At 42.2% G+C, this 13,117-nt stretch overlaps 1 protein-coding gene across 2 annotated transcripts in view; it reads right to left on the bottom strand.

Moving 5' to 3' along the window:
• The window catches only part of ODAD2 (outer dynein arm docking complex subunit 2), a 145,311-nt gene that overhangs the window by 81,952 nt on the left and 50,242 nt on the right, over positions 1 to 13,117 (bottom strand). For both annotated transcript variants that reach the window (XM_083188911.1, XM_083188912.1), the window contains exons 11-12: positions 6,773 to 6,919; positions 6,170 to 6,379 (exon numbers count right to left, since the gene is read on the bottom strand). In XM_083188911.1, coding sequence (XP_083045037.1) covers positions 6,170 to 6,379; positions 6,773 to 6,919 — 357 coding nt within the window. The remainder of the gene's footprint in view (positions 1 to 6,169; positions 6,380 to 6,772; positions 6,920 to 13,117) is intronic.

Here is a 13,117-nt window from a genome sequence, read left to right as displayed (position 1 = left end):
TTTCCCCAACATTTAAAACAAATTCTCAAATGTTTTTTTTTTTTTATTCCTCGCAAGTATTTCAAATTGAGTCAGTTTTAGAACTGGAAAATGACTTCTTGAAAAACTAGATTAACAAGCCAAAGGAGGAGGAGCTATTGGTCACACAGCGTACTGTCCGGCTGTCAATGATTAATTAATACTTCTCATAAGCTTTATAAGTTAAAAAAACGGCCTGTCATAAATCCTGGTATAATGAAAATCCCAGCAATTTTAAAAATTGGCAAAATATAATTATATTACTGGACGTATAGACATATTGTCACTGTTACGAGTGCACACACAGCGGTGGGTTTACTCTATCAAGTTTTAAAACATCAATGTTTTATCTTCCATAGAATGAAAAGTTCTTTTGAGGTTGCGGTGTAATTTTTGGTGGTGCTTTTAATCAAATAAAAACAATCTAGACATTTTCACTGCTTGAAAAAATATTTTGCCAGAAAAACTTGGACCTGCAGACAAAGCATAAATGTTCTCCTATGTTCGCAGCCAAAGCAACAGTGTGTATATTAAACTATGAACCCCTGTTCCAGGTATAGTATATATGTATAGTCCAATAGATATTGACAATCTTATAGACCAGGGGTCAGGGAACTTTTTTACCTTGTAACCCAAAATATATTTAGATACGCCGATGTTACCCCTTGATTTGAAAGGAAGGAAATCATATATTAGCAGCACTAATATTTATTATATATTGTTTATATATATATATATATATATATTATATATTTAGCCAGATCCGTCACTCACAATCAGTGTAGGTAACGGTGGGTGGGCTTCCATGGGTGATTGACAGGCCCGTCCACCATTAGCCACAATGCAAAACCTGGCCACTTCCGTTCTACACATCACCCCCTTGCCCTCCGTCCTACACAGCAGCTCCCACACTATCCACCCCCTTCTCGGCCGCCACTCCCCATGACCGCCCAAACCCCGCCCCACGCCTACACACCGCGCCCCCCCTCGCTCCACGACCTGCTGTCCCCAAGCGCAAGCCTCCAGGACCTGCTGCCACCGCAAGACACCCTCCAGGATGGCTGCGGGAGGGCTGCTGCACATGTGCGGCCGGCGCAACTCCTCCCACGGTTCTTTGAGTCAGTTTGCCGGGCAGTGGGGATGATCAGGTCAGGAGCAGCCAGCGTTGTACGGGCGGCGGGCAAAGCAGCAGAGTAAGGCAGTGTGTTGTGACACTGAGAATGCAGTTCACGGAGGCTGTGTGCTGAGCCTGTCACTGTATCCGGGAGGCAGCAGCAGCGACAGCAGCTAGAACAACCTCCTTTCACACCACCAATCCCCCCCCCCACTCAGTCCTGTAATGTGGCAGAGATACGGGCAGTTGGGGGCGGAGCTACGGACGGCTGAGGGGGCGGAGCTACAGGCGGCTGAGGGGGTGGAGCTATACGGACCTAGCCACTGCAGCAGGAAATCAGCTAGGCCTGTCACTGTATCCGGGAGGCAGCAGCAGCGACAGCAGCTAGAACAACCTCCTTTCACACCACCAATCCCCCCCCCCCCCCACTCAGTCCTGTAATGTGGCAGATATACGGGCAGTTGGGGTCGGAGCTATGGACGGATGAGGGGGCGGGGCTACAGGCGGCTGGAGGGGCGGGGCTATATGGACCTAGCCACTGCAGCAGGAAATCAGCTGGGAGAGGATAGCATGTTTTAGAAGAGTGTGAGTGGAGGGAACAGTAAGATAAAGTGTGTGTGTGTGCCCACAGTATCCCCCCACCTACCACTCCCCCACCCACAACACTCCCAAGCACGCTTGCACCCGACCCTCACCCACCCACCCACCCACCTGCAACACCACAGCACCTACCCCTCTACCACATATAGCACACCGCATCTACCTGCGGAAACATGCTACCCGCCCCTCTCCATCCTGCAGTTCACCCACATAAAGGCGTTCACATGTTAAGGGGGCGGAGCCCCTTACGACGGTGTGAAGAGCGCCCGTAGGGCGCGATGAATCACCTAGTATATATATAGATAGATAGATAGATATACATACACCAGTTAGAAAGGTTGGCACACTCCTTAGTAAAATCCACAACTGCCTGGGGTGTCCATCCAATGGCCTGTCTGGCCAAAAATATAAATAGCAGGTAGGGAAGAATGCACTCACCAGGGTTTCTATTCATTTGCATAAAAATACTTTTATTCTCTCACATTAGTCACAGCGACATCCTTAGGTCATGTGTCGACGTTTCGACTGCGCACAGGGTGGCCTTTCTCAAGACACCACTACAGTATCGCCTCGTGTTTGCTTGTTGGAGGCGATACTATGGTGGTGTCTTGAGAAAGGCCACCCTGTGCGCGGTAGAAACGTCGACACATGACCTAAGGATGTAGCCTGACTGCCATAAGTACCGAGATGAGACGAGATCCTCAGACCCCTTTTGAGACCATATGCTGGTGAGGTTGGCCCTGGGATCCTCCTAATGCAAGACAATGCTAGACCTCTTGTGGCTGGAGTGTGTCAGCAGTTCCTGCAAGATGAAGGCATTGATGCTGAATCCAATTGAGCACATCTGGGACATCATGTCTCGCGCCATCCATCAACACCACGTTGCACCACACACTGTCCAGGAGATAAAACTATCGATGGTTATCCATCACATAGTTTATGACTATCAATGGCTTGGTGCAGAGTCACCGATGGCCATCCCTAGCTGTGGGCAACATCAGACCCTTCCTGCCCCAGCTGTCTGCCTCCTGTGTATATTTGAGCGAGCGCCGAGCAGAGTAACGTCATGGTGTCCCGCTGGACAGCCGCTCATTACCTATGCATTATGCATAGGCAATGAGCAGCTGGCAGGCGAGCGGAGGGAAGCGCAGCAGACCAAGAAGGGATTGTCCCGCTGCCGAGACACAGCCAGGCATGCATATTTATTCATACACATGCACGGCTGTGTCTCAGCAGCGAGAACGTTCATTACCCCCAGGAATTACATTTTTACCCCATTTGTGGTAATTTACCCCGGTTCCTCGACCACTGTTATAGACAATACAGTTTAACTTTGTAGTTCATATATTTGTACAAACTGTGATGCAGACCAGCGATATATAAAGCAATACTGTATAGCTACTTTTATACTGATCTTATTTGTTGTGGCTCATCTAGCCGGCTGGGATTTCATATAGAACTATCTTAACAGTAACATTTAATTAAGAATACAAGATGAAGCAATGGATAAAAACATTACAATGTTATGAATTATCTTTGAGCTGTTAAGCTTTCCTGGAACAAAATACTCTGCCCCAGTGTGCATGTCCTAAATTCCAATCCAAGGGGTTTCAGCTTATAATTGTTCTTGGAATAAAGCTCGTATCACATCTAGCATTGAATCAAATCACTAATTTGCATTTCCAAGCCTACATCATTTACCAAAAGGGGTATTTTAGAAGAGAAGGAGGCCCATGTGCAGCCTTTTCTGGTTGGGCTCCTTCCTCTCTTCCGGGAGCAGCGCAGTGTGTAGTAGGGTCTGAGTACTAGTGTGCTTAGACCCTACTCCACATGCGCGAATCTCCAGTAAAATGGACAGCAGCTATTTTTCTTTCGATTTTCGCATCGCTTCTGCTGCCAGCAATAGCACAGCATTGAAGAGTTTGAGCAATAGAGAGCTGACTCAACTGTGCATGTGCAGATTGTCCACAACTGTGCATGTGCAGCATCAAGGTTTCCTGCGATTTAGGCAGTGCTCCTGCAACAGCCGCTGGACTCTGGAGGATAAGTCTTAATAAAATATGTCCAGCATCTGGGCTCCATCGGGACTCAGGGGCCCGTGTGTACCACGGAAACTGCAACCATTTCAAATACTGTACACTACTGTTTTCAAATATACAAATGGCATATCCTTCATGGATGGATTTGATCCCATGAGTCAAGAGGACTTTTTGGCCATGCACCAATAGAATGGGCCTGTTGACACCTTTTATAGTTTGGCATCAGAGCTTTGTGCATGCTGTTCTCCTCGCTGCAATGGTAGAGTTTGGGTCCTGTGATATTGTAACTCCCTGTCACTTAGAGGTCACTGCATAGTACATATCAGCCTGTGATTCAGGGGTTTATTTACTAAGTGCTCTATTAAAGATGGGATGTTGCTATGGTCAACCAATCAGATGCTGTCTATTATCTTCTAGAAGGTGTTAAATAAATAAATAAATAAGAAGTAGATTCTTCAATAGAACTTCCATCTTAGTAAATTTACCCCTCTGACTCGACTCTAAATCACAGGAGAGTACCGGACAGCCACCATGTTGTCCAGTACATGGCATACCATGCTGAAAGGATACCACAGAAACAGTGGGTGGAGGAATCGAGAACCCGCCTTGTTATACCACAGCTTCCACTATTTGTTTAAGGCAAAGGAAGATGAATAGAAGATATATATATATATATATATATATATATATATATATATATATATATATATATAGGGTGTTGGAGAAACAGGCGGCACTCTCGGATTTGATGCAAAACGTGTAAACAGATTTTATTGTTTGGAACAATAAATCTGTTTACACGTTTTGCATCAAATCCGAGAGTGCCGCCTGTTTCTCCAACACCCTGCATTGGGACCCAAGGGTCCATACTGGAAGGCACCGGGTCAGGAACAGTCTGGACCAGCGTTTGGGAGTGCCGGCCAATACACAAGCATATATATATATATATATATATATATATATGTAGCAAAATGGGGGTACCCTTTCTGCGCTCGAGAGAGTGGAAGCAGCACCTCTGGGGGGTCCTCTGTTAGGCAAGACCCAGAATAGAAATGAGAAAAGGAGGGGGTTTTCCAGAGGGCGCTAATCAATAACAATCAGGTGCAGGTCGGTTTATACCGTTTAATATAAAAGTGGTAAAAATACCCTTATTTGGGGTATCACAAATATATCAGATATACACATAAAAACTGCTTAATACAAAACAAGGCACATATGCTTGTACAGGTTCGCATGAATAATGTTCGATTCAGTTCGAATAGTGGGCTATTTCTCACTGAATCGAACATTATTCATGCGAACCTGTACAAGCATATGTGCCTTGTTTTGTATTAAGCAGTTTTTATGTGTATATCTGATATATTTGTGATACCCCAAATAAGGGTATTTTTACCACTTTTATATTAAACGGTATAAACCGACCTGCACCTGATTGTTATTGATTAGCGCCCTCTGGAAAACCCCCTCCTTTTCTCATATATATATGTATACATACACATACACACACACACACACCACATGAAAAGCCTGCATTTGTCCCTCTGTACCTTACTCTGTAGGACTGGCTCAGCGCTGCCTCTGATCAAAAACCCTCCCATGATCAGGCTGCTACTGCTGTCCTCCATGGGCATGTGCTGAGCTCCACCAATCAGAGCTCAGCACAAGCCCTCAGCCTCTGAACTCTTGTGCAAAGTCTCATGGGACAACTTCCAGTAGTATGGAGTAGTATGGATAATGAGCCATACCTGTAACATTCAACCCAAAATCTTTTTAGTGTTCCCGCTAGGCTGTTTTAGCGGGGCGCTGCGCCCTGCCCGTTTTTTAAAGGGCAAAATGCGCCCTGCCCCTCTAGCAGCGCCCCGCTAAAACAGCCTGGTGCCTGCCCGACTCCTTGCACGGGGAAGCCCAGCGCCGCCTTAGACGCCGATGCCCGGCGCTTCCCTTCCCCCTGTGGTGACAGCATCTTCGGCGCGGCCGGGCCCGCCCACTTTAGTGATGCTGGCGGCCCGGCCCGCCCAGTTTAGTGACGCCGCCAGGTGGGCCCGCCCGATTTAGTGATGCCGGCGGCCCAGCCCGCCCACTTTAGTGACACCGGCGGCCTGGCCCGCCCCCTTTAGTGACGTCGGCGGCCCGGTCCGCCAGCTTTAGTGACGTCGGCGTCCGGGACCGCCCACAAGTGTGCCGTCGGCTGCCCCGGCCCGCCCCCGGCACCCTGCCCGGCACAATTTCTAGAGTGAACACTACTTTTAGTGTCACAAATATATATACAATGGGTGAATAGCACTGATTCTGGTATTACATACACAAAACCATAAAGAAGTGCAGACAGGTGGACAGTGGCCTAAAAGGTTTGCCTGTATCTTTAATATTAAACCAATGGAGACTCCAAAGTGCTTACCAATCTCTTTATGCCTCCATGTTGCCGAACTGTTTGCCGAGCTCGTCTGAACTTTGCGACATTTGCAATGGTTTCAGCTGCCAGGCATTTCAAATCTTTGTCTTGGTAATCAAGTATTTTAACCATAGTCTGCAGTCCACCAAGGTCAGCAATAAGACATCTGATTTGTGCATTGTGGCTAATTTCCTTCAAAATCTTCAATGAACCAATCTAGTTGAGAAAGAATACATTAGTACACTAATTATATATTGCCATATATGTCTATATCTCAATAATATGCTATATTGGATAACTGTAATATGATACAGGCATAACCTGGGTCGTCACCCATGTATGAACAGGGACGAGTACAGAAAGCCCCGGCTTCACAACTTGTGCTGTGGTTTGAGCTGGGTGGAAACCGGGGTTTTATGTTTGAAGGAGGTATATTAGTCGTTTTTAGATATTTTATTAAATGCATGAAAACTAAATTAAATGAGTCTAACAATAGGAATAAGAGTTTTCAATAAAATGCACTAATGCAGCAAGTGTAAGTCTAAAATAGTAGATAAAAGTATTAACAAAAGTTTAATTTAAAAAAAGGGGTCTAACAAAGTTCCATACCATACACTTGATCTCTTCTGTATCCAGCAAGTTAATAAGAACTTCAAGTCCCCCGACATCTCTTATCGCCAGCTGGCATGTTTCTTGGGTAAGATTAAAATCTCTCATTGAACACAAAGCAATAACAGTGGCTGTCTGGTTCCCTCCCTAAAATCACAGGGGGAAAAAAACCACTACAATTACAATGTACTTGCTTACTAATTGTACAAAATGTGCTGAAAATAGTATTGGACGCATGTCATATAAACAATTTTTTTTTAAGACTTGTGTGTCTGATAAACTCCTTAACCATTCGATCTACATATAGCAGAATAATACTGTAGGATCCACAGCCAATATGCCACATGTACTATGGTAATAAGAAGGTATGCAATAATTACGTATTTTCAAATAATTGGAGAACAGTGATGATAAAATGTATGACCAGTTACAACATATAGAAATAATGTTAGCACTTCTGTGTGTTATAAAGAATACTAAACCATCAGGTTATCTGTTCTGTATATGCCTTAAACTGTTTCTAAACTAGCTGTCTTATACTATTCCTCAGTGTGTGGCAGGGTGCAGCCTGACATTTGTAGGCCCCATAGCAGCATTTTAAAGGGCCCCATGTCCCAATACTTCTAAAGAGACACCTCTCCATAGCGGATGTTCGTGCTATAGTTTATTTTCAGAACCAGAGTAGTGCCATAGGTAATAATATGGCCCATAGTAGTGCTCTAGTTTATTTTATGAACCGTCATAGTTCCCTAGTTTACATTATGTCACATTGTAGGGCTGACAGTACACATTATGCCGCGCAGTGCCCCTAATTCACCTTATACAGTGTCACTAGTTCATATTATGCCACATAACAGTGACCCAGTTCATTGTATGCCACACTATATGGTCTCCACTTAATATTGTGCCATATGACAGTGCCCCCGTTCTTATAATGCCACACTATACTGCCTAAACTCCATATTGTGCCACATAATAGTGCTCCAGTTCTTATGATGCCACACTATATTGCCTTCACTTCATATTTTGCCTCATCACAGTGTCCCAGTTAATATTATGCAACATTAAAGTGACTCCAGTTCAGTTTATATCACATTACAATAAGCAGGTTGAGGAGCTACAAAGATATATTGTGGGTCCTATCTATTACCCAGTAGTGAAATATGTATATAACACATGTAACATTGACAGGAAAGGTGGGCCGCTCAACTCTGGGCCCCATAGCAGCTCCTCTTCCTACACCTATGGTAATTATGCCTTTGATGTGTGGTAAAGGACACATCATTGATCATCAGATTAATCCTATCCAGCATCTTCTACAGCACTCTACATTTACAGAATTATTATTATTATAATAATTTTCATCAGAAACAAATGTCCATGTTCACACCAGGGTTTCCAACTGTAGGATAATTAACAGGTAGAACTACAGTACCAAGCCTTTAGGACCTTGATGGCTAACCTTGACACTCCAGCTGTTTTTAAACTACACATCCCAGCATGCTCTGCATCAGATTTAGCATGGCCAAATAGCAAAACTGAGGCAGAGCATGCTGGGATGTGTAGTTCAACAGAAGTGGGTCAGCACAGACATGGTTAGCATTACTGCCTTACAGAACTGCAAGGGTGATAAAATGCAAGGGTGATAAGGAGAGATAAACGTCCAGCCAATCACCTGCTAACTGCCATGTTACAGGCTGTGTTTGAAAAAAGTCAGCAAGGAGCCGATTGGGTGGACGTTTATCTCTCCTTATCACCCTTGCATTTATCTCTTGTTAAGGCTTAACCCCCCACTGACTGTAAGCTCCACTGGGGCAGGGACTGTAAAGTGCTGCACAATACTGTATGTGTGCACTATATAAATAACTAGTAATAAATATGAAAAATAACTGGAGCAATTACATCACTGTACACGTTTTTAGACAGTATGGTCGGTGTAAAGGTTAGCATGGGTTTGCTCTGGTTTCTTCCCTTAATCCAAATACAAGGTATATACTGGTATTTTAATTGGCAACTGTTAAAGATTAAGCCTTGTGTGGATGTACACAGACTGGATGGGCTTGCTGGTTCTTATCTTCTATCAAATTCTAGGATTATAACTTTTAGGTCCATACTTTGACTAGTATTTCACAAAATGAAATGCTTAAAGTGACAGTGGCAGGTAAATAAACTCCTTCGTGAAATACCAGATACCAAACTTCTATATCCAGTTTAGTGCTAAGGAGATCATTTTGGTTACTTGGTCAATCAGTAAACATTAGCCAGACGTTTCCATAAGAAAGCCTTTGCATTCAATACTATGGCAGTGTGTAAGGACTCACACCTCATACTTATCATCACAGCATGTCAACAGTTCCTTATATTTGAGATAAAATGCCCTGTTACCTATTCAAGAGCTATTATTTCCCCATCTGGGGTATCTCTAACTGCACTAGGTACTAGTGGCAAACACAAGATTTGGTACTTGTTTAGTTTCACGGTTGCAGCGCCTCAGTCGCAGCAGCGTCTGTGTCCCCTTGCGGGGTTCACTTGGCTCGCCCACGCTACGGGCTAGGTGGCTCGCTACGCTCACCACACTATCTAAAATCAACTCCATGCCAACATGGATAGTGGGGGTGTGAACTATTCACGTTGGCATGGACTTTATTTTAGAAAGTTTGCCGAGCCGCCGTGAAACTAAATAAGAACCCAAGATTTTTAGAAGGGGTTTTCCAAATGTAATCCAAAATCTCCCACTTTGCAGTGCATTTGAGTAAGTACGGGAGTTTGGGGGAGCGTTAACAGTCCTGAAAAATGTATGTGTGTAGATATATATATATATATATATATATATATATAGACGTAGGGTCCTGCACTCACATCCAAATGACTTGATTAGTAGGGGTGCCCCACTAAGGCAGTTCAGTCCAAAAAGCCAAATATATCCAGGATGCTTAATAAGCAGGGGCACTCACCATTTTAGCTTCAGTCAGCAATCTTAATGCAGAAAATCACTCATAAAGTCAACTATTAAGCATCCTGGATATATATATATATATATATATATATATATCTACATATATATATCTACATATATATATCTACATACACACACACACACATACACTGGATACTGTATGGAATACAGTATTAATATTAAAAAGTACAAATATTCTATAGGCTATTTCAAACATTTAAATAACATAAGTGGTCAGGAAAAGTTTAAACATATAAGAAATAAATACATAATTATAATAGAACCAGTACTGCACTTTATAATCTCACAATCTCCCTCTTCGTGGTAAGGCGCCTGTATCTTCCTCCTGGCAGCAATTATATACCAGTGCTATTGTCATAATTTAAAGGCACTTGCCAAGTGAAGGGGGGTTTCCAGGCCACCAGAACACCCCCCCCCCTGTGTTTGCCTATGAGGTAAGCAGTCAGACAGGTGTGTGTACCACCAGACACAGAAGAATAGGAGGTCATACTGTAAAAATGTATGCGGCTTACTAGTTGAATGTAATGATGACCAAGAATGGTTTTGTACTTTAATCCTCACATTTACCTGAACCAGAAAAAGCTCATGAAAAGTACAGTATATATTCGAGTATAAGTCGACCCGAATATAAGCCGAGGCACCTAATTTTACAACAAAGAACTGGGAAAACTTATTGACTCAAGTGGGACCCTCACTCGAGTATAAGCCGAGGGGGGCTTTTTCAGCATAAAAAATGTTCTGAAAAAGTGGGCTTATACTCAAGTATATATGGTAACTGGATTTTATACATATAAGTCTGAATATTGCAAGAAATATCCAGTTTCTGTGCACCATGTAAACTTAGATACATACTGTATGTGTGGCTATTCCCACAATAGTCTATAGTAAAAACAAATGGGAAAACAAGATCAAAAAGAAGTACAAAACCTGACATTAACACAGCTATTCCTTTACGTAAACTCCAGCCGACCCCATACTGTCTTAGGCAGCAAGAGAAATTATTCTGCTTTTCCAACTTTTCCCGCCATGGAGCCTTCTGACCCACCCAATCAGACAGGTTATTTGTGCAAGTCTGAATGTCAGTTCTCCGGAAGCTACATTTTTCTAGATTGATACTTTTCTTTTGAGCTTGGGGATTCTTAACATGGGGAGTTCAACTGCTAAACTCATAAGGTTTAATGAAAAACAATTACTACTGGGAATAATATGTAATATACTAGAGTAAATTACTATTTTCCTATAGGTTTACATAAATGCCAAACCGAAAGCTTAGTGATTCAGAATGACTAGTAGTTTCTATCAATTGCTAAGTAACTTTCACTATAAATTCACTAACTACTGATTTATATGTTTTTAAATTTCAAATACACAAACTAATTGATCTGAAAGTTTATATATAGTTTCCAAATGTCCCTGATATTCTGGGACAGTTCCTGCTATTGAAGAGATTTGTAATAAATATTTGTCCGTTCATGAGAATGTGCCTAGTTTTAATACTGGCCAATGGCCTAGTGCAATTTTAATTTGTGTGAACTGCTGGATACAGTTTGCAAAATCTATTGTTATGCTACATATCAAACAATATTTAAGATTACCACTGAAAATGTATTAAAATTACAGTATGAATCTAGTGAGCAGGACATATTAGAAAGTTGTCGAGTGCAATGACTGCTGGCAGTTTCTTTATTCAGCTTAAAAAGACAAATGGACCTGAACAGTTAAACATTTCAGTCCTTCTGGTTCTTCATAAAAGTCTGGAAAGACTGAAATTTAGAATTAACCCCACTGTGGTAATGTAATTGGTTTTGCACAAGTCCCAAGAATGCCACCTTATTTAACCGTGATTGTCTTCAGGAGGGAGGGCACCAATGCATTGCAATATTAGCAATGATGGAGTGCCAGTGTATACTTCACATTTATTATATATATATATATTACACTTGTGTGTAGTTGGTCGGTAGTTTTATGCTGCTTCCTTGCTTCCACTTTTGTGCAGTGGTACACATTCACTTTTTTCCAGTCCTTTGGAATTATTCCTGTAGCTAGTGACTGGATGTATAATTCTGTAAATGGTGCTACCAGCACCCCTTTAAGCTCTTTTAGTATCCTTGGCTGTATCCCATCTGACCCCATTGATTTATCCACTTTTAGTTTTGATAGTTCTGTTAGGACCTTTTCCTCTGTAAATGTACTTTAATTAATTTTTTTCTGAATATTCCTGCAAGTTCATTGTGGCCACCTAACCTCTTTGTCAGTAGTGAATACTGAACAAAAATAATTAAGATGATCTGCTATTACATAGTCTCCCTCAGCAAGACTCCCACTCTCTAGTCTTATTATTCCGCCTTTTGTTTTTCTCTTTTCACTTAAATACTTTTTTTTGTCTCTTTGACATACTGACTGAGCCATTTTCTCCTCAGCTTGTGCCCTTGCACATCTGTCTAACAAAATACATTTATTTATCTTCATTTTTTGACCATTTAACAAGGCTAATGGTCAATATGGAATTCGGCTACAAAAAAAAGTCAACCCAAGGTTTTCACAGTGTTTTGACAAAATGTGTAGATTTCACAGTCTTTGACCACTTTTAGTACAACGTAAACCCTTTTGGGTTCTCTTCATTTACCATGCTTCTAATAAGATGGCTCACCGCATTTGCCATTGGTTACGAATTCTGATTGTAGTACATAAAGCAAACGGTAAAAAAAAACTACTTGTCAACCATAGTCATGTCCACCTTTTGAACTCCTCAACCTAGGACTACCTAAATACACCTGGTCTATTCATTGACTGAAACCCATACTTATCTATTGGGGTATCATACTTTCCAACATGACCCTCTCCAGGAGGGACACAATGCTCTGCTCCTGGACTTTCTTCTTAACGCATGATTACCTTAATCTTTGTTGAACAGGTTAATTGTTAAGAAAGGTTGCTTCAACATAGGTGATGGCTATCATGCATTAAGAGGGAAGTGCAGGAGCAGAGCAATGTGTCCCTCCTGGAGAGGGTCATGTTGGGAGGTATGGGTATTCAATTTGTCCTGTCTTTAAGTGGCTAAAAAAATTGGACGTTTTCAATCTCTGTGTTTTCAATTGTGTGTACTTTTGCCCGTTCTCAGTCCTTTTTCACTGATGCAACTTTACTTTTTTTTTCAAAACTACATCTGCAAAAATGGGAAAAAAAAACAAATTTCACTAAAAACATTTGGATTGGCCAGCAATTTGTCCACGCAAAAAACTCTGTGCCAATTGAATTCCTCCCTAAATTGAATTCCTCCCTAAATTTAGTAATCACATGAAAGTATATATTTATTACCTGTAACATACTTCGATGCATCTCCAAAATTGTAAAGTGAAGGTTGACAG

The sequence above is a fragment of the Crinia signifera genome, chromosome 5 (genome assembly GCF_055691185.1).
Source record: "Crinia signifera chromosome 5, ASM5569118v1, whole genome shotgun sequence".
Lineage (NCBI taxonomy): Eukaryota > Metazoa > Chordata > Amphibia > Anura > Myobatrachidae > Crinia > Crinia signifera.
The sequence above is the reverse complement of the archived record's forward strand: the minus strand, read 5'-3'. Positions and strand labels throughout refer to the sequence as shown.